The 27,274-nt window shown below is 41.2% G+C and overlaps 1 protein-coding gene across 1 annotated transcript; it reads right to left on the reverse strand.

Annotated features, from left to right (window-relative positions):
* Positions 1–20,999: 20,999 nt before the first annotated feature.
* LOC122199991 lies at positions 21,000–26,082 on the reverse strand (the record flags this gene model as incomplete). Its single annotated transcript, XM_042905399.1, is given in 2 exon segments — positions 21,000–22,838; positions 22,840–26,082. Coding segments are annotated over 2 exon segments (5,082 nt in total), but the record flags the coding sequence as incomplete, so codon positions are not given.
* Positions 26,083–27,274: the final 1,192 nt, after the last annotated feature.

The following is a 27,274-nucleotide window of genomic DNA, read 5'->3' on the forward strand; positions in this document are numbered from 1 at the left end:
TTTCATTCAACAAGTATTTGATGGTTGCTGGGTTACAAAGGTATTTGAGTGAACCATCTAGGCATTTTACAGTGCCTGTTCCTACCGGTCTCAGTACTGTTTGTTGGGATGAACCTGTCGTGGTCCATGACCCAAAGCCCTTTAGGCCACTGACGTTTGTAGGCTCCCACGTGGTTCTTAAGGAGTGGAGGTGGAGGTGGACAAATGATCGTGCTGTCATGTGCATGATGTGGCACAAGAGTACAAATGAGGACCCATGTGTGTAAATATTTAAAAATTGATTAACCAAACTAAGTGTTTTAAATGCTGTCTACCCTATTTCTATCTTCATGATGGCTGGAAGGCCAAGTTTGAGCTGAGAACGCTTGGCTTCCTCGGAGATCTGTGCTGGAATGTGGCAGCAATGGGGAGTTAGCCCATAGCCCCTGGCCAAGGCCTGTAGCTTGCTCCATTCTCTGCATGCCCTTGGTTGTGTCATTCACCACATGGAGGTTTGCATTCCCAGAGGCGGACCCTGTGGCCCACACATCCAAGCTCTGTCCATGCTGCATAAATAGCTGTGCCAGACCTCCTGAGGAGAACTGAGCAGGCCCTGGAAGCAGACTGGAGACACTTGGGAGGGAAATTGTGGGGTCCCACGTAACTGGCAAGGGGCCTAGAAGAGGGCATGTGTGAGCTCTGGCCTTGCTAATGGAACCACTAAGTAGTTCTCCTGACTGGAGGCACACTGCTGGACAGCTTGTGAGCATCATACCTTTCCCTTGCTTCTTAATCATGTGAGTATTCATGTCTTTCCTTTGGGTGACTCTCTGATCCTTCTTCGCTTTTTTTTTTGCACCACCATACCATGTGGAAGCATGAGAAAGAGGAGGCCACGCAGACAAAGATGACTCTAACCTTCCTTCCTCCTTGTACCCAACTTCATCTCCATTATGGTGGCACAGACCTCACGGGAGTGAACCATGCTAGGAGGGCAGTGGTAGTGTTGGCCTGAGTGCTGTCTGTGGGTTTTACATTAGAACAGAGGTCTTTAGGGATTCAGGAATTTTGATGACTTCTGCCTAATCTGTTGCATTAATTCTGAACAAAGTGTGGGGAGGGGAGAGAGACAGCAGTAGATGGAAAGATACTGCTGGAGAAGTACAACTACTGAGGGGTTTTGGGGATTAAAAAAGAGGTATTTTCATGTGTATGTTGTCATATTGTTTAAAAATATATGAGTTATTATTAAGAAAGAAAAATAGTTGACCAAGACATTGTATTGAATAACTGAATGCTAGTAAGAAATGCATATACCATGTGATTCAAAGCTATGTAAATGCATCTGCATAAAAACTTGTATGAGTAGATCTTGCATTAGCAAGATGATGATGATGATGATGTTGATTATGGTAGTGGTGATGATGATGATGGTGATGTTGATGATGGTGTTGGTGGTAATGATGATGATCATTAGCATTTATTGGATGCTGTTTGTGCCAAGCACTTTATAAGGGTATACATTAACTCATTTAATCTTTACAAAGCCCTCAAGGCAGATACAATTAGTGACCCCATTTTGCCAATGAAAAATAAGGCATAGAGCTGTCCAGCAATTTGGACAAGTAATACAGATTGTATTTTGGATGTGACTTCAGAGACTGTATGTCTAACCACTGCACATAAGAGACTGAAGTGTCATTGTCACTGAATTAGAGTGTCCTTTTTTATTTTATTTTGGTCTATTTTTATTTTTACCTGTTACAGAAATAAAAGAATGGTAACCTACTTAATAAACATACTTAGCAATTTTCTAGCATACCCATAATAGCACATTTTTTTTCTCCAACAAGTTTGGGGAAAAAAAATGGTGACTCATCCGTTCCTCTCCCACCTCTGTGACTCCTTGTGATGCTAGTTTTGTCTCTTCTGGGTCTCTGTTTAGTCCTTGACCCTTACTAGATCTTGGGCTGCATCAGTGATTGAGACCCCTGTGCTCTTCCTAGTGGTTACAGTATATGATCAGACTAATTACTGAACAAAACAGTTTGATTAAAGACAGTGTCTATTTACAAATCAAAACCACACTCAGATATCACCTCACGCCAGTCAGAGTGGCCAAAATGAACAAATCAGGAGACTATAGATGCTGGAGAGGATGTGGAGAAACGGGAACCCTCTTGCACTGTTGGTGGGAATGCAAATTGGTGCAGCCACTCTGGAAAGCAGTGTGGAGGTTCCTCAGAAAATTAAAAATAGACCTACCCTATGACCCAGCAATAGCACTGCTAGGAATTTACCCAAGGGATACAGGAGTGCTGATGCATAGGGGCACTTGTACCCCAGTGTTTATAGCAGCACTCTCAACAATAGCCAAATTATGGAAAGAGCCTAAATGTCCATCAACTGATGAATGGATAAAGAAATTGTGGTTTATATACACAATGGAATACTACGTGGCAATGAGAAAGAATGAAATATGGCCTTTTGTAGCAACGTGGATGGAACTGGAGAGTGTGATGCTAAGTGAAATAAGCCATACAGAGAAAGATACCATATGGTTTCACTCTTATGTGGATCCTGAGAAACTTAACAGAAACCCATGGGGAAGGGGAAGGAAAAAAAAAAAAGAGGTTAGAGTGGGAGAGAGCCAAAGCATAAGAGACTGTTAAAAACTGAGAACAAACTGAGGGTTGATGGGGGGTGGGAGGGAGGGGAGGGTGGGTGATGGGTATTGAGGAGGGCACCTTTTGGGATGAGCACTGGGTATTGTATGGAAACCAATTTGACAATAAATTTCATATAGAAAAAAAAAAAGACAGTGTCTATTTGAGGGAAAATTAGAATCCGGGACTGAAATCCTGACACAATGGGAAGAAAATGGATTGTCTCATGCAAAAGTATGGCCTTGCTTATTTGGTGCACTATGCGAAGAAACTGCCTGACAAACAGTTTTGATGTTTGTTCTTCACTGAAGCAGATGACAACAATTCTGAAGGTCTGGCCCTTCCTGTAATTCTCTTTAATCTTCCTGAAATAGAGCTTTTGCTGTGTCATTCTGGAGCTCAAAGTACTTCAATAGGTCACTCTTGTTTCTGGAATTAATTGCAGATACTTGCAACTCTCAGCAAAATATTCCTCAAACTCCTTTGTCATGGGAGTTTTCCTACTTCCTTTTGTTGCTTTTATACGTCAACCAATGAAACTTGTTTCTTCTTACTCATTATGGTCCCATTATTTCCTCCCCTTGGAGTACCTCTCTTAGTTCCATACTTAATTACCTTTATATGTCCAAATCTTACTTCACTTTCAAGGTCCAGCTCAAGTCAGTCATATCCTCATGAAATGTTCCTAAATCCCAGATAGAAATAAATTCTCCCTTCTCTGAATTCTCAGGACATGCACTTATTTCTTTTATCACAAAAGACATTCTCAACCTTGCTAATCATCAGGTCACTGGCATCTCCATATTGACCTCTTGATACAGGACATATATTTAAATCATCTTCCTGTTTGTTGTGGCACTCAGCATAGCACCTTGTGGTGCTGAAGTATGTACCACATTGGAGACAACAGATGTGGTCAGATCATATCTGAAACAGATTTAAGTCCTCTTGATACCTCCTTAATAATAAACACATCACAGTGGAGGCTCTAGCAACATCTAGAAACTGTAGAACCAAGGCATTCACTCCTGCAGCTGGGAATGTTAACTCTCAGTGCTGGCTCATAGCTGAGCCCCTTCTGAGAAATGACTTCACCCAAGGTATGGACCTTACCTGGAGACACCTGGCATGCAATGATTGGTTGAGGTGGAGTTCAAAGACCCTGCCCCCTCACCTCACTTTGGAGACATCTCTGAAGGGCCATCCCTGCTTTGAAGCACCCCATGGGACTCAATGAGGTCTGTTGCAACTGATTTACAGTTCAGCTTCTCTCTGTCCAGTACTCATGGATGTGGTTCCTGAGAGAATTCTTCAGTAAATTTCTTTTATGCAAATGTCCAATTTCCAGCTCTAAGTCTGTTTCCTGGAGAATCAAATCTAAGAAACATGTTTCTTCACTGGATTATTTTCTAGAGCTCTGGGACTCTGGCATCATATAGATCTGGCTTTGGAGCACGTTTGAATCCTGGCTTTATCACTTAAAGATACATGAACTTGGAATGTTACATTCTTGTATTGGTTAGGATCAGCTTTACCTACGTATGATGAAAACACAAAAACACTTCTGGCTAAATGATATTTAAAAAATCTTTCTCATACAGGAGAAGATCAGGGGTGTGGAATAGAATCCTCATGATGTGCATAAGAACCATTTCTGTGATTCTCCACTCTGTGGTGTGATCCTTGTCTTCATGATCCAAAAATGGCTGCTGGAGTTCCGGCCATTACATGAATTAACAGAATGGAGGAAGCAGAGAATGACACACCCCCTCCCATTTAAGGAGACTTTCTAGAAGTTTTATACGACACCTTGGTGTATATCATCAGCTCAAACGTATCTCATGGCCATCCCTAAAACTGAAAATGTATCTGAAAAATGTAATCTTTTAGCCATATGCATGGTAAAAGTTTTGTTTTCTATAGAATGCTTTGTTACAAGGATTATAAATGAATATATATTGTCCAGATAGATAATGGTCAATAAATGCTTCAAAATCCCTTCTTTTATACCATAGATATTTTTTGTATTATAAGAAACTTGATATTTTAATAAGGTAGCATTATAGATAAGTCAGGAGTAGGAGAAGCTAAATATGAATGAGTACTATTTGTTAAAACCTAACGGAGGTTGAGTGACCTTGAGATCACTGAGCCTTCCCTTCCTATGATGTTGTTGTAATGGGATGGTGATATGATTAACAGAAAGATGCTAATACATATTGGTAAAGAAAACAAGTTCCTTTAATACAGGAAAAGGATATAACTAAGAATGTGCAGATAGATACTACTTAGAGTAGGAGAGACAGAAGCAGTTAGAACCAGGGTACCAACTGTCCCTGGTCTTCAGGCCTCACCAAAGTGTTGCCATCATTTGGGACAGGAATCCTGTGTGGTCCCTTGAGTAGCGCCCTCTACCTTTCTTTGAGCTTTTGGTTTGTCTGTGGACTCCTGCCATCTCTGGACTATTCTGTAGATTTCCAGCCATTTTCCTGCTTGCCAACAAGATGCAACCTCAGCATATTCTCAGAGTACTTACTCAGAGGGCTGTCAAAGGTCAGTTTTCCAGGACCAAATTTCTGGGTGTACCTGTCCCCAGCGTTTCCTCTCTCTAGCTCCCTAGACCAGCTGGGAGTTTTGGCAAGCTGAGCTGGGAAGATTAGATACGAGAGTGCCTGGCACTCGTCTATAGCCTTCTACTCTGATGTTCTGACCTTGGCTGCCATCTGCCCCCATTTAACATCAGGCAGAAAAATTGTAGCTTCTGTTCTTTTGCTCTAGACAGAAGTTTAATTGTTAGGCAGGGTTGACATACAGTTATTCTTCTGTAAATTGTGGTGAATTTTATGGCTGTTTATGAGCAGTATGTTCATCCCACGGTCACTGTTTCCGAAATCAGTGTACTACATCTCCGCATTCTTTTGATCAAAGCGAATTTGTGGCTCTTTATATCTGCAGAATCTGGACCTGTTTTACCACACCCAGGCTCATCTGTGTCGATTTAGTGTTGTCTCTGTTACCTTTTAAGTTATTTTTTGGATAAGGCTTATTTTCATCTTGGGGCTGTTTGTAATTCTTCCAAGATAAAATATAGATGCAGTGATGAAAGATCATCTTGAGCACTGACCTCTACTCAGGACAAAAAGCTTCATTATGGGGTAGCTTTAGGTCTTTATGGAAAACAACACAACTGGCTTGGCTTTTGTACAAGAATCAGTGGGGAGTATGGAAAAATCATTTGGCTTTGTCACTGGGCAGCCCTGGTCTGAGTCTTTTCTTCGCCACCTTTTAGCTTTATGATCATCGGCACATAAATTAATCTCTCTACATGTACTTCTTAGTATTCATAGTATTTCTGTAAGCATTTAATGAGATTTATAAAGCCCAATTGCATAGTGTCTGATATAGTAACCAATACTGAAGATGAAGTTTTATAATAGTATTACTCATTACTTATAAAAGAGGATTTTCTTCTAATTTAGCTTGCTCTTCTTAAAAATAAGATTTTAAAGACATGTTAAATCTGATCAAATCTTTTTGGGCATCGGCTGAAATAATTATGCTTTTTGTCCTTTAGTTTACTGACATGAGGAATTACTCTAATATTTTTGAGGTAAATCATTCTTAGGTTCCTTGCATAAACCCTCTGCAGCTTAATGCTATTATTTTTTGAGGGGACTTGTAGAATTATTTAATGAACGCGTTACTAGCTAACATATTATTTAAGGATCTTTTCTACTACATGTATAAATGAAATGGACTTACAATGTTGTTTCCCCGAGGTTATGACAGTGGAATCAAGAATACACTAACCTCATGAATCACTAAAGTCTACTCCTGAAACCAATATTACACTATATGTTAACTAATTAGAATTTAAATAAATAAAAATTTGAGAAAAAGATTACACTAACCTCATAAAAAGAATTGGGCATCTGTTTTTCCATTTTTTTCTGAAATAGTTAATGTAAAATAGTAAAGCATTATTCCTTGAAAATTTGGTAGAGTTGTCCTGCAAAGCCAAGATAGCCTGGATTTGGGGGGAGAAACATCTTTAATACCATTTTAATTTCTTTAATACTTACTGCTCTATAAAACTTCTCTTTGTTTTCCCTAGGTTCATTTATTACTTATTTTGAGAGAGAGAGAGAGTGGGAGAGCATGTGGGAAGGGCAGAGAGAGAGAGGAGACAGACAGAATCCCAAGCAGGTTCAGTACTGTGAGCACAGAGCCTGATGCGGGGCTCGAACTCATGAACTGTGTGATCATGACCTTGAGCTGAAATCAAGAGTCGGATGCTCAACTGACTGAGCCCCCCAGGTGCCTTAAACATTCTTTCTTGCACCAGTGTTTGTGTTTTGTACATTTCTAGAACTTTTTCATTTTGTCTTTTTTCAAATTCATTAGTGTAAGCTGCTTACAATAGATTTTTATCATTTTTAAATAACTGATATCTTTTTACTTTCATTTTTTAATTAAATTTGATTTAACCATATCCTTCCCCCCTTTCATCTTGCTTAATCTTACTATAGGTATTTCTTGCTTATTAGGTTCATCTTTCAAAGAACTAGCATTTAGTTTTGCTCATCTTCTGCTCTTAACTTTATTATTTCCTCCCCCCTTGTTTCTTTTTTTGGTGGGGGGGCATTTGTGATTGGTTGTTCTAAGTCCAAATTTTTGAGATGAATACTAGTCGTTAGAAAAACTTTTCTTTTGCAACTTTCATGCATATGTTTTTGTATATTATTATTTTATACTTGTATGTTTAATATTATTTTATATAGCAATATATATTATTTTATATGCAATTTTATTTTATATAATAAAATAGATGAAATATATCATATAATATAAAATATGGAATAGTTTATAAAATAGTATGTATTTATGTATGTGTGCATGTGTGTATATATTTATGTATGTGTGTGTGTGTGTATTTATTTATTTAAGTAGAGAGGATACAACAGTGATGTTGCATATGCCTGCACACAGCTTTCGCAGGTACAGTCTGGACCATCTCACCTCCCCTCTACCTTGCCCACTTGTCTCCCCCTCCAGATCATTATGCAGCAAATCTATACATCATAGAATTTAACCTATAAATATCTACACTGTAATCTCCAAATATACGGATTCTTTTTTGAAATACAACCACAATGCCATTATCCTACCTAAAAATGTCAAAAACTGAGTGATATCTTTTTTTATTGTATTATTTCATTTCACTTCAGAAAAGTCACTTCACTTGAAATCCACCTGATTAACATATTTATAAGTAACATCTCCTTGTGGTTTTGATTTGTATATCCCTGATAGTTAGTGATATTGAGCATCTTATCCTCTATCTGTTGGTATAGCAGAAGATTCATCCTTAACCGTTTATTTAGGTTTTTTAGAAATGTCTATTCAAAAGTGCTTTGCCTATTTTAAATGGGTTTTTTTTTCTATTGACTTGTAGGAGTTCCCTATATATTTTAGAAGTTAACCCTTTGTCAGATATACAGTTTGAAAATATTTTCTCCCATCCCATGGGTTGCCTTTTCCTTATGTTGATTGTTGCCTTGGCTGTGCGGAAGCTTTTTAGTTTGATGTAGTGTTGTTCATCTTTCTTTTGTTGCCTATGCTTCTGTTGTTATATCCATGAAATCATTGCCAAGACTAATGTCATGAGATTATTTTTCCTATTTTTTTTTACAAGATTTACAGTTTCAACTGTTACATCAAAGTCTTTAATCAGTTTTGATTTGATTTTGTGTATGATATAGGATAAGAATGCAATTTCATTTTTTCACATGTGTATATCCAGTTTTCCCAGTACCCTTTCTTGAAGACACTGCTCTTTCTTCATTGTGTATTTTTCGCACCCCTGTTTGAAGATCAGTTGACTAAATATGGATGGGTTTAGTTCTGGGTTCTCTAGTGTGTTCAGTTGGTCTTTATGTCTGTCTTTATAACAGTACCATATTGTTTTAAGTACTGTAGCTTTGTAATATATTGTGAAATCAGGAAATGTGATGTCTCCAGCTTTCTTCTTTCTCAAGATTGTTTTGGTTGTTTGAAGTCCTTTGTGGTTCCATATGAATTTTAGGATTGCTTTTCCTATTTCAGAAAAAAAAATTGAGATTTTAATAGGCATTGCATCAGGTCTAGAATCTCTTTGGATAGTTTGGGCATTTTAATAATATTAAGTCTTCTAGTGTATGAACATTGCCTATCTCCATTTATTTGTGTCTTTAATTTATTTTATCAATGTCTTGTAATTTTTCAGTGTACAAGTCTTTGGCCTCTTTAGTTACTTTATTTCTGAGTATTTTGTTCTTTTGATAAATTATCCATGAGATTGTTTTCTTAATTTCTTTTTTGGATGGTTCATTATTAGAGTATAAAAACTGGTGGTGGGGAGCCTGTGTGGCTCAGTCGGTTGAGCATCTGACTTCAGCTCAGGTCGTGATCTCACAGTCTGTGGGTTTGAGCCAGTGTCGGGTCCTGTGTTGACAGTTCAGAGCCTGGAGACTGCTTTGGATTCTGTGTCTCCTCTCTCTCTGTCCCTCCCCCGCCCACACTCTGTCTCTCAAAACTAACAGAAATGTTAAGAAAATCACAAAAAACATAACTGGTTGTTTTCATGTAGATTTGTATCTTGCAATTTTATTGAATTTGTTTATTCTAACAGTGTTTTGGTGAAATCTTTAGAGTTTTCTACATATAAGATCGTGTCATTTGTAAACAAAGGTAGTTTTACTTTTTCCTTTCCTATTTGTTTGATTTCATTTCATTTTCTTGCCCAATTTCTGTGGCTAGGACTTCCAATACTATGATGAACAGAAATGGTGAGAGTGGACATCCTTGTTTTGTTCCTGATCCATGGGGAAAAGCTTTCCATTTTTTAACATTGAGTGTTATGTTTGCTGTAGGTTTTCCTATATACCCTTCCTTATGTTGATGTAATTTCCTTTTATTCCCAGTTTATTGAGAGTGTTTATTTGGAAAAGATGTTGAATTTTGTCAAATAATTTTTCTATTGAGATGATCATGTGATTTTCATCTGTCATTCTGTTAAATGGCATATCTCACAGAATGTTTTTCATATTTCTTGCGTTCCTAAGAATAAATCCCTACTTGGTCGTGATGTGTTATGTTTTTAATGGGCTCTTGAATTTGGTTTGCTTTTTGTTGAGGATTTTTGCATGTCTGCTTATCAAGGATATTGACCTGGAGTTTTCTTTTCTTTTTTTTTTTTTTTTTAACATTTATTTATTTTTGAGACAGAGAGAGACAGAGCATGAACGGGGGAGGGTCAGAGAGAGAGGGAGACACAGAATCTGAAACAGGCTCCAGGCTCTGAGCAGTCAGCACAGAGCCCGATGCAGGGCTCAAACCCATGGACAGTGAGATCGTGACCTGAACCGAAGTCGGACACTTAACCGACTGAGACACCCAGGTGCCCCGAGTTTTCTTTTCATAAAAGTCTTTTTATGCCTTTTTCTAATATGGTAATGCTGATATCATAAAATGAGTTTGGGAGTTTCTTTTGCTTTTTAATTTTTTGGAAGCATTTGGAAAAGTTGCTGTTAATTCTTCTTTACATGTTTGGATTTTTTGTTTCTTCATGATTCAGTTTGGGTAGCTTGTATGTGTCTAGGAATTTGTCCATTTCTTCTAGGTTATCAAATTTGTTGACATAAAATTATTCACAGTAATCTCTTATGATCCCTTTTATTTCTGTGGCATCAAAACTGAATGATATATTAAATTTCTGCACGTGGGTAGGGAATTTTTTTGGTATAGTTTATTTTTCTCAATCAGTATTGAAAAAATGTACCCTACACCACAGTTTGTGAGGTGTTGTTTAAGTTACTCTTGGTCTATATATTTCCCTTCAATTTGTTTCTTGCTGTATACTTGTTGAAGAAATTGAGTAGTCCGTATGGTTTAAGTTGCCTTGTAAGTTGATTTGTTTCATTTTTGCTTTCAAATTGTGGGCATTCGTCTTTAAATTTAATTTTGCTTTTAATTATGAAAATTAATAGTTGCAAAGAGTCAATTCTACAAAACAAGATATATTAAGGTAATTTAAACTTTCATCCCTATCCTTTCTACCTTACTAGATTCCCCTTCTTACACTTAAGCATTTAAAAAATGTTCTTGTTATGGGGTGCCTGGGTGGCTCAGTCGGTTAAGCGTCTGACTTTGGCTCCATTCCTGATCTCACAGTTCATGGGCCACAGCCCCATGTCGGGCTCTGTGCTGACAGCCCAGAGCGTGGAGCGTGCTTCAGATTGTGTGTCTCCCTCTCTCTCTGCCCCTCCCCTGCTCTCACTCTGTCTCTCTGTCTCTCAAAAGTAAACATTAAAAAAAAATGTTTTTGTTTTATCCTTCCATTTACATTTATATTTATAAGCACTCTCTAGCTTTTGGTGATTACATCCCTGTGGTGTTATTTAATATGACCCTCTGCGCTTCAGTTCCTGTAAATTGGTAGATTATTTAGGGTGTGCATTCTCAACATGGGTGATATCACCCTTAAAAAGGTGAAAATTGGCTCCTTGTGAGGTAAGACATATCTTACTTTTTAGTTATCCCCCCCATTTTATTTTTTTTTTTTTAATTTTTTTTTTTTTTTTTTTTTAACGTTTATTTATTTTTGAGACAGAGAGAGACAGAGCATGAACAGGGGAGGAGCAGAGAGAGAGGGAGACACAGAATCTGAAACAGGCTCCAGGCTCCGAGCTGTTAGCACAGAGCCCGACGCGGGGCTCGAACCCACGGACCGTGAGATCATGACCTGAGCCGAAGTCGGATGCTTAACCGACCAAGCCACCCAGGCGCCCCCCCCCCCATTTTAATAGATTGCTTTCATAATCACTAACATCAGTATCAGAAGGTGCATCGTTTTAGCTGTTACCCCCTACCTTTTTAGATATTATAAATAAGAAAATTTAAGTAAAAACCAAAAAAAAAAAAGATCCATAATCACTAACAACATATTGAATTTCCTATATGATTTCCTTTTTATTTGTCTTAGAAATATCCTATTTAGTTTTTTCAAATATATACATTTTAAGGTCTATTTTTCAATTTTATTGCATTATGGTCAGTGTATATAGTCTACATAATATTCATACTTTGGCTTTTATTGGTGATTTCTTTTTTTTTTTTTTAACATATGGTCTGTTTTTGTAAAAGTTCCATGAGCATCTTACTTTGTTAGGTATAGATTTCTTTTTCTTTTTTTTAAGTTTCACATTTTAATTCCAGTATAGTTAACATACAGCGTTATATTAGTTTCAGGTGTATATTATAGTGATTCAATAATTCTATAAGTTACTCAGTGCTCATATGGTAGGTGTACTTTTTGTTAGGTATAGATTTCTTTCTCTATGTGTGTCTGTATGTGTGTGTGTGTGTGTGTGTGTGGTGTGTGTGTGTGTGTGTGTGTGTGTGTGTGTGTGTTAGCACCCGCATATTTATAACATTGTTCAAATCCTGATGTTTATTTTTTGTCTCTTTCATCTATCATTTTCAGAAATGGGTGTGTTAAGTCTCCAGTTGCTGTTATTCATTTACATATATATGTTTCTTCTGTCAGTTGCTGCTTGACATATTATCAAGCCCCATTCTTTGGTGTGGTGATGTTTGTAAGGGCCGTGTCATCTTGCTCTGTCGTTCTTTTACCAGCATGTAATATTCCTTTGTGCCACGTTTATCTTCCTTATATCTTGTCAGATAACAATATTGCTTTCTTTTGTTTCATATTTGCCTAATAATTAAAAAATCTTTTCATATTCAACGTTTAAAAAATTTCCAAGTTGTTTTGAACATGATGTCTTACTGACTTTCTTTTTTTTCCTAATGTGAGTCCTTCTGTCTGTCAGCTGGTAAATTACATCCATTTATATTTACTGTTATTACTGATCTAGTAGGCCTTATTTTTGCCACCTAACATCATATCTTACATTTGCTGCACTTTCTTATTTCCCTTTTATTCTCTCCTGTTTTCTTTGAAACACATTAAATTTCTTCTACAGATAAAAAATATTTATTTCTATCTTTGTTGTTGCCATTAATACCGTACAAGGTATTCTTAATATAGCAACAAAAGGAATCCTTTCAAAACTTAAGTAAAATCTTGTTAGTTCTCTGCTCCAAAACCTTCAATGTCTTTATAGTTCACTGGGGTAACTGTGGAGTACTACAGTAGTACTCGGTCAGGTGCTACCTGATCTGGTCCCTCATTACTTTTCTGACCTCACCTCTTGACGCTGTGGTTTGCTTGCATCGGTCAAATGCATTAGGCATCTTCTAGCATCAAGGTCTTCATACTTGCTGTTATCTCTGCTTGGGATGTTTCTTCCTCATATGTCATATGACATGCTCGCTCACCTCTTCCAGGTGTTTGCTCAAATACCATCTTTTCAGTGAGTTTCCTGAATCAATTTGTTTAATATTGCAACTTTATCCATATACATACACTATCTTTTTTTTTCCTTGTTTTTTTTTTTTTTTGTTTGTTTTCCATTGCATTTTTTACCCTTGGATCGTCTATCAATTTAATGCGTCTCTTCTCCCACTAGGAAATAAATCTACTTGCAGGCATGGACTTTGTTCTGTTTACAGTAGCCTCTCCAGTGCCTGGAACACTGAAAGTAATCAATCAATGTATATTCAGCAGATAAATCAGTGGATTCAGAGCCTTCACATCTTTTTGGTCTGCAGCTGGGGAGACTGAGGGATGGAGGAACTGACAAGTAGTACAAAATCTGGGTCAAGACACAGGTGCAGGAGTAAATGTAAGTTTGGATGTCAGTCATACCGTGTGAATCTAGAGTGGTCTGTCATATCCATGATCTTATACAAGAGAATGAGTTCCTTTTTTTTTTTTTTTTTTTGGACACAGCAGGTTTTGAAAACTCAGTTTTCTGAAAATATTTATGTGGCCAATTATAATTGTTAAAATGTTAAAAAAATTTTAATGTTTATTTATTTTTGAGAGAGAGAGGGAAAACAAACAGACCATGAGCAGCAGAAGGGCAGAGAGAGAGGGAGACACAGAATCTGAAGCAGGCTTCAGGCTTTGAGCTGTCAGCACAGAGTCCAATGCTGGCCTCGAACCCACAAACTGTGAGATCATGACCTGAGCCAAATGCGGACACTTCACTGACTGAGCCACCCAGGTACACCATAAGAAGGTATTGTTGATAAGAAGAAAGGAACGTGATCAATGTGGAGAAAAGAAGATCAAATTAATTTGCAGGCCACTTACAGGATAGTTAATTAGGACATGAGTTAATTGGATCCATCTTAAATGGAAGGGGAAATCCTGTTAAGCTGAGTTTTAAAAGCCTCAGGTGTTGTTTTTTTTTTTGTTGTTTTGTTTTTTAAGTATGGAATCATCGGTTGGATTCCTCTGACCCTTTTAAAAAGTATCAAAGCTGGCATCTTGTAAAATGCCTTAAAATAAGTCAGATAGGCACATGTCGTGGAAAGAATATAAGCTTTATGATTAGATCTGAGTCTTAATATTCACAACACCACTTACTGGTTATCACTGGACAATGAATTTGAATTCTCTGCGTGCCAATTTTCTCATCTGTGTAATTGAGTAACTATTACAATGGGTGATGGAAAGGTCAAAAGTGAATGTATTCAAAAGCACTTAGTATGGTAGTTGATGTGGAATATCTAATGGCAACAGTTCATATTTAGTGAGGGCTAATAAATGTATTTACTTGTTTATTTCTCTTACCCTAAGGATCCTGTTATCAGTCCATTACACAGGTAAGGAAACTGAGGCACAGTTAAGTATTTTACTCAAGGTCATAGAGCCAGTAAGTGGTAGTATTGGGATTTGAACCTAGTGTGGTCTGGACTGGAAGCTGATATCCTTAACTACTCTACAATACTTCCTCTTGCTAGGGATAAATGTTAGCTTTTTCTCCTTCTCTCTTTCACCTGCAAACTATAAAATTCAGAAAGTAGATTAGGGACCATGTCTTGTCTTCTTTTATATTAATTTTAGTTTCTAACAGTGTTTGTCTATTAACTGACACATACCAATAAACTAGGGAGAGAAGATGAGAAAGCAGGGCAAGAGAGACATCAGGTGAGGGGCTCTTCTTCAGGTCTTCATTGTCTTTCTTGTTGTGGACCCAGGGTCTAAGATCTAAGTTTCCTTTCTAATAGTCCCTGTCTTTAAACATGTATAGTTTGGCTTTATGAAATCTTGGCACATTTGTAAATAGTGAAGGAATAGCTTCCTTTTATTAATACGGAGCTGGATGAAGAGAGTTTAACTTTCTGCCTTCCAATAATACCATGTATTCATTTAGTAGAAATATGGATTGGCTAGTTTTCAATTAGTCGTCACTGATGGGGGAGCTGTTAACACAGTGGTTAATGTTGCATATTGTCCCTTGAGACTTTCTTTTTGGATTCTCAGACTTGTTGCAAATACGAGGTCCGTTGTTTTTATTTTACTATTTTAATTTCCAGAGCACATTTTCTAATTCCTTTCAGAAGCTTTCATTTTAAAGTGTTTTGAGCCAGTTTATTAAGAACCTAAACTGAACTGTACTTGTACTTGAGCTGTGGAGTTTGAACTAGATGGGACAATGTGTCAATTTGAAATAAAATGGTAGGCTTTTCATAGAGCCCACAACATTTGGTGACCTTGGTCCTCTGGAGACATTAGATTTCCCCAACTGATACATTTGTGCTTGGCACTGGGGAAAAGAATGCATTTGGAAATGAATCTCTTCTGGTATTTTTTTTCCAGTTATTTCTATATAGCCTTGCAGGCTCAGATGTTATTTTATTGACATTACATAAGCTCCCCCCAAAGACAGAATAAACAATGAAAATTTTATTTACAGGGTTATTACTCTGATGACCGTGGTTTGGAAGACTTCAGTTAGGATAGAAATAGGTTCTAAAATACTGATTCTGGTAAATCATCACTAGCAGTAATTACGTGTTCTGGGCTTCCTGGTAGTTTGGTTTTATAATACAAGCCTTCCAGGTGAGAAGGCAAGAAGCAATGAGGGTTCAGGGCACGTGGGTGGTCCAGTTGGGTAGTGTCTGAGTTTGGCTCAGGTCATGATCTCAAGGTTCATGGGTTTGAGCCCCGCATCTGGCTCCATGCTGCGGGTGCAGAGCCTGCTTGGTATTCTCGATGTCTCTTCTCTCTCTGACCTCCCCACCTGGTGCTTTCTCTCTCTGTCTGTCTCTCTCTCTCTCAAATAAATAAACTTTAAAAAGAAGAAATGAGGGCCCTCTCAGATTTATTCAGTTCACTTAACTAATACTACTGTGATCGAAATAGACAAGAGACAGCGAAAACCAGAACAAAACAAAAACAAAGACATGGGGCTCTTCTGAGCTAAGAACTGCTACTAATTTCTGCTCTTAAGCCCCCAGATAAAATGGCATTAATGTTGTTAATTACACATGTGGACATGTTTCCATTGTGTTTAGGCAAACAAAGCTTTTTTGCCCATAGGACAAATTAATGAAATGGCTTCCTGATGGGAAGAAAAAACGAGTGAGTGTAGGGATTTCAGAGGATCACAAGACACTGGTAGATATAATGAGACTCAGGAAAACCATCTTTGCCCCATTTGTTGAGGCATTGAGCAGAAGTGATAGGTGCAATGAAGACAGAAGCAGGTGTAAACAGAAGTATAATGATAGCTATTTACAAATCTTTCCATTTATAAATTAGCTTGACATCAGACATGCAAGGTATTACTGACTGAATAAAGCCATAGTATCTCCTATGGGAATCAGATAAAATTGCCTCAAATAAAAATTTTAAAAAATGAGAGGCATGTTAATATATCAATTTTTAATCAAAATGCATAAACAGGAATAGGAATTAAATTACTACTCTTGGACCCCAAATTAATGGCAGTATGTAGCTACAGTGGTATAAAAGAGAGGCAGTGTAATACAGTGGAAAGGGTATTAGGTTTAAAGTCTGTTATTCTGGGTCCAACTCAAATTCTTTCTCTCTTTATGTTTCTAATCTTTGGAGGCGTTCCTGAATATATCTGAGTCTATGTTTCCTCATATTAAAAATGTGAACGTAATAATACACATGATAATATCTATCATATAGTGCTATTTGGATATATATTAGATGAGTTAATATATAAGAGAGTCTTTGTCGTAATGATCTTGAATAAATATCAGTTCTCTTTTATCTCCTTCCACTAGTTAGAATACGTAACATTAGGTAAAGGGTAGATTCATTTTGTAATGGAGATGGTGTCTTGATAAGGGTAGAACCTCAATCACAATCTTGCCTATGCTATAATTAGAAATCACATCTGAGAAAAAACAATAAATGGTGAGGAATCTTCTTAGTGCTATCATTGGTTTAGCGTAATTGCTCATTAAGCCTTTAAAATTATTAGACCTTGTTCATTAAAAAGCCTTTCCTGAAGTGCAGTGAAGATGCTGATTCATGTCCAATGATTGACAGTGAGATCCTTTCTAATTACAGATGTCACAGCTTCATTTGCATAGTTGGGATCGTTAGCTGCAATATGCAGCCGGGGTTCACTGTGTCATGAAGTGTCTCCAGCGTATCCCTGGGAATTAAGTGTGGTTTTGGAACCAGTGTTAGAACTGGTAAAGAGAACAGTGTTGGGCTAGCCTCGTATTAAATCTTAGCTATAAGCAAGATTAGCGTTGAAACAGAACATGGGTCTCAGAATCAAGCGTTTTTGATTTTGCCACTGGGGCATTAGGGTATCTTCCTGCTCAGAGAGAGAGAAGAGGGTGCATAAGAGAACCAGCGTTTAGTCAAGGAAAATGCTGTACCAAGTACTATGTTAAATGATTTTCTCTTTTTCAGTGTAAAAACCATAGCAGCTGATCTCTGAGCAATTTATCTGATTCCATTATTCAGTGATGCTTTTAAGAGACTTTGTATCCTCATTTATAATTTTTAATGAAAACTGCCATGGGAAATGGGGCATACACTGACTGTTGAGAACCTCTTATCTGTCAAGGGCTATGAATCACAGAGTGGGAAAAGAAATCACCTGGGTCAAATAAAAATATGAACCATATTTTTTTGGTTTTGTATAGGGAAAGTATAAAAAGCAAAAATCAGTTTCTAGTATAATAAATGTTAAAGCATACTATTTATCATACTGCATAAATGATATTTTTAGGATTATGTTGTATATAAAAATATGTAAATATCTCTTTCTTCTATTCAATATGTAATCATCTATAAAATATATGTATATTTATTCTACTGTATAGAGTTGAGTCATTACCAGAAAAAGCCTAACTCTTTGGGAAAAAGAGATTTTATCAGGAAAAAAGATGGGGTCTGAACCTGCGATTATGAAAAATTACAAGGTATTTAAATCTAAATATATGTTATAAACAATGAGTTACTTTACTATGGTATATTATGGTATATTTCTGGTATATATCCTGAAGGATCACAGAATCCTTTTGTAGTTTTCCTGACAAGAGTATGTGATCTTAATGTAGTAATGAAGAGATGATTAGACAAACCATTTGAACATGAATTTTAAAACAACTGTTCTAGTCTCTTGAAAAACAGGGTAATACTTTTCCAGAGTAAAAAAACGGTATGACAGCTTCTATTTCTGCCCATGAAGGAGTAAAGGGACTGGATTTAATTTCCTGTCTTAAACAATTAGTAAACTTGACAAAATCTATGAACCAACTCTTTCAGACATTAAACAACAGAACTCATTGGATCATGATCTCTGAAGGGAAGCAAATGAGTTGAGCCTGATGACCATGCTGGCTTTTTGCCCAGGGGCACATCCCCAAACAGACAGCAGAGAGAGATGTTCCAAGTGTTTCATAATGGTCTACTGGGTTGGTGAGATGGAGATCAGGGGTCAGGGACTTTGAAGCAGCTGGACGTTGCAGAGTAGAATTCTGGAAAGGAGGAAATTATACAGGAAAAGAGCTCCACAAATCTGAAGATGGATTTCTATATATTTTTCTGAATATGGGGAAATGAGTCCATCAGATGAAAGCTCCAAGAATTTGGAAAATTGAGTAACTGGGAAATTGTGAGCTGAATGGAACCCAGAACTCCTGTAGGAATGGAATCATTTGATTTTTTTCCACCAGCCAGAAGAAAGAGCCCTTGTTGACTGTTTGCACACATTCAGTAAAAACCCCAGATGAGCCCTGCTTCAATAGTGGGGATAATCTACCCCTAAAGAATACTCTATAACTGCCTTCACAAAGCCTAAAACAATCCTTGAGCCTTTAGACTAAACTGCAAATAACTTGATTGCCTATCAGAAAAGCCCAAACTCTTTAAATAAAAACAACACAATCCATGGACTAATACCATACAATTTATTGTCTAGCATCTAATGAAAATACCACTGGACATACTAAAAGAAGAGTCAGTTAATAGGAACAAACTCAGAAATAATGCAGAACAGTAGAATTAGCAGCATGCATATTAAAACAAATTATAAACATTTTCAAGAATTTAAAGGAAAGCATGAATAGAGGAAGGATAGTAAAGGTATACACACACACAGACATCAAATAAAATGAGAACTCAACAGATTAGACTCTGGAGAACAAAACATGTCCACTTAACAGGTAAGACACTTCAGAACAAATCATCAGTAAGCCTGAAGACAGAAATAGAAACTTCCCAAAATTAAGCGCACAGAGAGAAAGAGACCAAAAGAGATGAACAGAATATCAGTGACCTCTTAGATAAATAACCTAAATATATGTTATTGGACTCCACAAATGATACAAGAGAAAAGAACATGAAAAATATTTGAAGAAATAATAAAAAATCCTTGCAATTTTGACGAACACTGTAAACTTACAGGTCTAAGAATTCAACAAGCTTCAAGCAGGATAAACATGACTAAAACCACGTCTGGACACATTTCAAAAAAATTTATAATGAGAAGATCTTAAAAACAGCGAGAGAAAAGGACACACTGCATTCAAAGGGACAAAGAATTACAACAATGTATAAGAAACTATGCAAATCAGAAGACAGTAAACCCCATGAAAATGTCTTTTTCTTTTTCTTTGTTTCTTTGTTTCTTTGTTTCTTTGTTTCTTTGTTTCTTTGTTTCTTTGTTTCTTTCTTTCTTTCTTTCTTTCTTTCTTTCTAGTTCTTCTATTTTATTTTCCAAGTAATACTGGTTAAATGCACCTACTTTGAAGCCCACAGTTTAGCACTCTTATTTGTATGGCTTTAAAAGTTATAGCACAAGATCTTTACATTAGGATCAGAGAAAAAGATTCATTCAAAACAAAACCTGATATATGCATATTTTTCTCTGTACTTTACTTTAAATACATTAATTTTTTAAATGTTCATTTATTTTTGAGAGAGACAGAGAATCAGAGCACAAGGGGGGAAAGGGGAGAGAGAGAGGGAGACACAGAATCTGAAGCAGGCTCCAGGCTCTGAGCTGTCAGGAAAGAGACTGACACAGGGCTTGAACCCACGAACCGTGAGATCATGACCTGAGCTGAAGTTGGACGCTTAACTGTTATGCCCAGAATTCGTGATCCCCAAAGACCACTAGGGAGCCGAGTCCGATGCAAAAGCAAAAGAACCTTTATTCGAGCTAGCTCGAGCTCAATCCCCTACCTGCACCGACGCAGCGGTGAGATACCAGGGAGAGAGAGCGAGTTTCAAAAGCACAAAGGTTTTATAGGGGTCTAGGGGCAGTTGGTGAGGTAATGGCTGTGGCCTCAGCCGATTGGCTGGGGAAGGGTCGTGGCCTCAGCCGATTGGTTGGGGAAGGGTCGGAGTCCTGTTACGCAGGTCGCTGGGCGTGTTTTGATCAGAAAGTTTGAACGGGTGAGCGGGAGGTTACTCAAGGGGAGGAGGCGCAGTCTGAGGTTTCTGTGAATTTCCCGGAAAAGGGGTCATGTCGGGGACATAGTCACTCAAGGTGGAGAACACAGAACAAGATGGAGTCGGCCGGCGTAGGCCCGCCCTTTCATTCCCCCCTTGTCATGTAACTTACGGACCCAATCATGGGTCCGGCTGCATTTATGGTGACAAGGGGAACAGAGTTTAGAAGTTTACGCCAAGTTCTGGGAAGCATGTGTCCCTGGGGTGGCTCTGGGAGGTCTAATTAAGTATTGTCCCTGAGCTGGTATCTATGATCTGCCAGGTGATGTTTTGGGGGGTGTGGGGACTCCCGGTAGCATGAGCAATGACAAGCAGAGTTAACAGAGTTACCAATATTAGGTGGGTCGAATGTGCTGTAGCTTGAGCTTGAGCTTGAGCGGGTTGTGTTGGTCCCGACTGATGGCCCATCGCGTGACGAAGTCCTTCCGGATCGAGGAGGGGTCCGCTGGCTGAACGTGGGTGTGATGGACCCAGGTCGCGATGCCGTCTACTTTGAGAGCGGTGGGGGTTGTCAGCACTACAATGTAGGGTCCCTTCCAGCGCGGCTCGAGAGTCTCTCGGTGGTGCCTCTTGACATAGACCCAGTCTCCCGGCTTGTACTGATGAGATGTCGGGGTCGGGCCAGCCTCGTAGATGGCACGGAGGCGCGGCCAAATATCCTCGTGCGCCCTCTGGAGCCCTCTCAAGGAAAGAAAAAGTTCTTGATCTTTAAACTCTGCAAGAAGTTCAGCTCGAAGGCTGGGAATAACAGGGGGTGGCCTGCCAAACATGATCTCGTAGGGAGTAAAACCCAGAGTGTAAGGAGTGTTTCTAACCCGGTAAAGGGCGTACGGTAGGAGAGTCACCCAGTCCCCGCCAGTCTCCATGGTTAATTTGGTAAGGGTCTCTTTTAGGGTTCTATTCATTCTTTCTACCTGTCCTGAGCTCTGGGGCCTATAAGCACAATGTAATTTCCAGTTTGCCCCCACCGCCTTGGCTACTGCCTGTGTTACCTGAGAGATAAAAGCTGGTCCATTGTCTGATCCTACCATGGCAGGAAAACCATACCTGGGTAAGATGTCTTCTAGTAGCTTCTTAGCCACCGTCTGAGCCATTTCATGCTTGGTTGGGTATGCCTCCACCCAGCCAGAGAAGGTGTCTGTAAATACTAAAAGATATTTATAACCATACTTTCCTGGTTTGACTTCAGTGAAGTCGACTTCCCATTGGGCTCCCAGTCTGGTGCCTCTGAGCCTGGTTCCTTTTTTATTTGATGTGGCTTTCGCGTTGGTGAGTTGGCAGGTCTTGCAGGCAGATACAACTTGCTCTATTTTGGTGTCCTGTTGGTGAATCTTGATTCCGGCATGTCGGATTAAGTCTTTTAATTTTCGGGCCCCCATATGAGTAGACCGATGCATGTGCTCTAATATTGAGACTCCGAGCCGGTCTGGCAGCACGAGCTCCTTGTTAGGTGTATACCACCATCCCTTTATCTCCTGGGCCATGGGGAGTTTCTTGATCCGCTGTAACTCCTCCTGGGAGTATTTGGGCTGGTCTGGTAAAACTGGGTCTCCCGGGTCCGGTAGTTGTATGGTCATGGTGGGGACTGGAGTAAGGGCTACTGCCTTGGCTGCCTGGTCAGCCTTTCGATTACCTCTAGCTACTGGGTTATCAGCTTTTTGGTGCCCTTGGCAGTGGATAATGGCTAGCTTGGCAGGAAGCCATAAGGCCGTAAGCAGGTTAAGTATCTCCTGCTTATTTTTTATAGTCCGTCCTTCTGCCGTCAGTAACCCCCTCTCCTGATAAATTGCCCCATGAATATGAGCGGTGGCAAATGCATAACGGCTGTCTGTGTAGATGTTAAGCCGTTTTCCAGCTCCCAGCATCAGCGCCTTGGTGAGGGCTATGAGCTCCGCTCGCTGGGCTGACGTTCCGGAGGGTAGAGCCTCCGTCCATACGGTGTCCGTTTCGGTGACCACCGCTGCACCCGCATACCTGTGTCCATCTCGCACAAAGCTGCTGCCATCAGTGAACCAAGTAGCCTCGGCATCGGGGAGGGGCTGGTCGGTCAGGTCCATCCGGAATCCATGTACTTGTTCCAGGATTCCCGCACAGTCATGTAGTGGAGCACCTAGGTCAGGGTCGGGCAGCAGGGTTGCAGGATTGAGGGCTGCACTGGGGTGGAACCGCACTCGTGGAGGGTTGAGTAGGAGGCTCTGGTAATGAGTCACACGTGTATTGCTCATCCATCTATCAGGAGGCTGTTTCAGGACCCCTTCAATGGCGTGTGGGGTTGTGATCCAGATCTCCCTGTCCTAGGGTCAGTTTGTCTGCATCCTTGACTAGGAGTGCTGTCGCCGCAATAATTCTTAGGCATGGTGGCCAGCCGGCAGCCACTGGGTCTAGTTTCTTAGACAGGTAAGCCACTGGGCGGTTCCAGGGGCCTAAGGCTTGAGTTAGAACCCCTTTTGCTATTCCCTTATGTTCATCTACAAAGAGGTGGAAGGGTTTCATAATGTCTGGTAGGCCCAGGGCTGGGGCACTTAGGAGGGCCTTTTTTAACTGATTAAAGGCAATTTCTTCTTTTTCAGTCCATTTAAATGTTTTCCCCTCTTTGGTAGCTTCATATAGGGGCCTGGCGATCTCAGCAAAACCTGGAACCCAGAGGCGGCAGTAGCCGGCTGATCCTAGGAATTCCCTCACTTCTCTTCGGGAGGTGGGAGTAGGGATCTTTAGGACAGTTTCTTTTCTGGCATCTGATAACCGCCGCTGTCCGCCCTCCAGGATATATCCCAGGTAACTTACCCTCTCCCTGCATATCTGAGCCTTCTTCGCGGATGCCCGGTACCCTAAAGCCCCCAGGGTAGCCAGCAGGTCCTGGGTCCCTCGCTCACAGTCTTTGGCCGTGTCAGCAGCAATCAGGATGTCATCTACGTACTGTAGGAGGGTGAGGCCAGGGTGCTCCCTTCTGTACTCACCCAGGTCCTCGTATAGTGCCTCGTCGAAGATGGTGGGTGAATTTTTGAATCCCTGAGGTAGCCGTGTCCAGGTGAGTTGCCCACTGTAGCCCTCCTCCGGATCATGCCACTCGAAGGCGAACAGGGGTTGGCTCTGGGGTGCCAGCGGCAGACTGAAGAAGGCGTCCTTTAAATCTAGTACAGTATACCAGACCCTGGAGGGCGCCAAGGAGCTCAAGAGAGTATATGGGTTGGGAACAGTTGGGTGTATGTCCACGACCCTCTTATTTACTTCCCGGAGGTCTTGTACCGGTCGGTAGTCATTTGTGTGAGGCTTTTTGACCGGCAGTAAGGGGGTGTTCCAGGCAGACTGGCAAGGAACTAGTACCCCTAGGCTTCGTAGTCTCCGGATGTGTGGCTGGATCCCCTTCCGGGCCTCCTGTGACATGGGGTATTGTTTGATCCTTACCGGACTCTCTCCTGGCTTGAGCTCTACCAGGACTGGGGTCCTATGAGCGGCTAGTCCCATCCCCCCCCCAGTCTCTGCCCAAACCGAGGGGAATTCTTGTAGCCATCTGTCTATATTATCCTCTCTCGGGAGCGCCTCCTGGTGGAGGAGGTATTCATCCTCCAGTTTCATGGTCAGTACCTGGATGGGGTGGCCCTTGCCATCGGTGACCTGAGGCCCCCCTTGTCTGAAAGTTATCTGAGCTCCAATCTTGGTCAATAAGTCCCGTCCTAACAGCGGGTAGGGGCATTCTGGTATTACCATAAAGGAGTGGGATACCCGGCCCGTTCCCAAATCTACTGTTCTTCAGGTAGTCCATGAATACTGGCTCATACCAGTTGCCCCTTGTACCCAGGACTTCTTGCTGGCTAGTTTTCCTTGTGGGGTGCGGAGGACCGAATGTTGTGCTCCGGTGTCGACAAGGAAGTCAACAGGGGTCCCCTCCACTTTAAGAGTTACCCTGGGTTTGGGGAGAGGGTCCGAACCCCGACTCCCCTAATCACTTAGTTCATCTAGCTCTAGGACTTTTACTCGATCAGTCTTGCTTCCTTTCCCGCCGGCCCTTTTCAGACAATCTCGGGCCCAATGCCCTATCTCCTTGCAGTATGCGCACTGATCCTTCTGCAGCCTCTGCTTCCCCCCCTTGGTGGTTCTTTTACCTTTTCTTGCGTCGTCTGCCAGCTGCCGGAGACGGCGGTCTCGTTCCTCAGGGGAGTCAGCAGTGGTAGCTAGTAGTATTCTGGCCAGGTCTCGAGTCTGCTTACTGCTGGCAGCCGCCATGGCGCGAGCCTGCTTGTCCTCAGGAAGCTCCCGGTTATTATATACCTTTACGGCTACCACCAGTAAGTCCTGCAGACTTTTTTCTCCTAGTCTATCTATTTTCTGTAATTTTCTCCTAATGTCTATGGCCGATTGGTTTACAAAGGCCATGATAACAGCTGCCTTGCTTTCCGGAGCCTCTGGATCCATGGGGGTATAGGTACGGAATGCCTCCATGATCCGTTCTAAAAAGGCAGCCGGAGATTCATCTTTTCCCTGTTGTACATTTCCTACCTTGGCCAAATTGGTTGGCTTTCTAGCAGCCATTCGGAGACCCCCCATTAGAGTCTGGCGGTAGACCCGGAGCCTCTCCTTACCTTCTGCCGTGTTGAAATCCCACTGGGGCCGAGTTAAGGGGAAGGAGGCATCTATCTGAGCCTGGTTGGTGGTGGGATTCCCGTCTGTGCCCGGAACTAGTTTTCGGGCCTCGTTGACGATTCTTTCTCTTTCTTCAGTCGTGAACAGGACCTGCAAAACCTGCTGGCAATCGTCCCACGTGGGCTGATGGGTAAAAAGAACAGAGTCTAATAAATCAATAAGCCCTGCCGGTTTCTCGGAAAACTTAGGATTCTGAGCTTTCCAATTGTAGAGGTCACTAGTGGCGAAAGGCCAATAGTGATGGGGCTGGTTCCCCTCCGCGTCCGGGGGTCCGGTGGCTCGCAGGGGCAGAATAGTGGAGTCGGCGGCGGAGGCGGATTGCTCCCTCTGAGCCCTTTGTCTGGTGAAGGGCGGGCTTCCCACTGGAGCGTTTCCGCCTCCCGCTCTCGGAACAGCGTCTGCCTCCCCCGGAGGGGGAGGATGGTGTTCTTCCAGCATCCTAGAGGGGTTATACGAGGGAGGAAAAATTAATTCTTCTTCAGTACCCCCCTGTAGGACAGGGTAGAGGGGTGCTGAAGGCTGGATAAGACTTTTCTTCTTCTTTGTCCCCTGCAAAGCAAGAATGGGTTTTGGCTCCGGAGGGAGCGGGGCTAGGAAGGGCTTAAGCCAAGAGGGTGGGTCTTCCACAAGGTCCTGCCAAGTGATAATGTAAGGGAGCTGATCAAGATGGCCCGTCTTAGGCTGAGAGATGATACTCCTGACTCGGTGGATGGTAGGGAGGTCGAAGGTCCCCTCTGGTGGCCATCCGACATTGAAAGTTGGCCACTCGCTAGAACAAAAAAACTGCCACCGACCCTTTCAGACTTCCACACTGAGGTTGTTAGCTCTTCCCCTCACATCCTGAAAGTGATCAATCATAATACTTAGAGGAGTAGTCTGAGTCTGTCCCATAACGTCCGTCCAGTAAGTCCACAGAACAAAACAGAGAAACACGAAAACAGATAAACAGAGGGCCCCTAGAAAATCTTCCAACTCCATGGAAGCAAAACTGAAAGCTAGCTTAGACATTTGAGGGGATTCCACGTCCCTCCAAAACCGATGAGGGGATTCCACGTCCCTCCAAAGACGACGGCCTCACGCCGACCAGCGGGAGCGACCCGCCTCGTCTCAGACCTTTGAGGGGATTCCACGTCCCTCCAGAAGGGAGAATCGGAACGTCTTCCGAAACTCCCGGCCCGTGGTCCTCCAGTGCGTCCACTTAGACCGCGTCGGGCACTACCAGAACTCCAGAAGTGAGCTCACACAGAAAAGACAGAACAAACAGACAGACACTAACCGTGGCCAGTCAGGCTCTCCGGGTCGGGGGTCCCTCAGGGGTCTTGGGGATCCCGGGCCGAGCCCCCAAATGTTATGCCCAGAATTCGTGATCCCCAAAGACCACTAGGGAGCCGAGTCCGATGCAAAAGCAAAAGAACCTTTATTCGAGCTAGCTCGAGCTCAATCCCCTACCTGCACCGACGCAGCGGTGAGATACCAGGGAGAGAGAGCGAGTTTCAAAAGCACAAAGGTTTTATAGGGGTCTAGGGGCAGTTGGTGAGGTAATGGCTGTGGCCTCAGCCGATTGGCTGGGGAAGGGTCGTGGCCTCAGCCGATTGGTTGGGGAAGGGTCGGAGTCCTGTTACGCAGGTCGCTGGGCGTGTTTTGATCAGAAAGTTTGAACGGGTGAGCGGGAGGTTACTCAAGGGGAGGAGGCGCAGTCTGAGGTTTCTGTGAATTTCCCGGAAAAGGGGTCATGTCGGGGACATAGTCACTCAAGGTGGAGAACACAGAACAAGATGGAGTCGGCCGGCGTAGGCCCGCCCTTTCATAACCAACTGACCCACCCAGGCGCCCCTAAACACATTAATTTTTAAATGATATTCCTTTTTTTTTTTTCATCTGGTGGTAAAATACTGGTGCAACTTTTTATCAAAAAAAGTTGAAGACAGATATAAAGGAATTTCCCCAGTTGAAAATGGCCCTTCAGTTGCCATTAAATAAAATTTCTCAACCTAACTTATCAAGAAAAAGAATTAGTAGTTGCCATTATAAGCAAAAACAGAAAGTACTATAGCATCACCTACATTGCTCCTTACAACACATA

Source organism: Panthera leo, chromosome D1 (genome assembly GCF_018350215.1).
Source record: "Panthera leo isolate Ple1 chromosome D1, P.leo_Ple1_pat1.1, whole genome shotgun sequence".
In the NCBI taxonomy this organism is placed as follows: Eukaryota; Metazoa; Chordata; class Mammalia; order Carnivora; family Felidae; genus Panthera; species Panthera leo.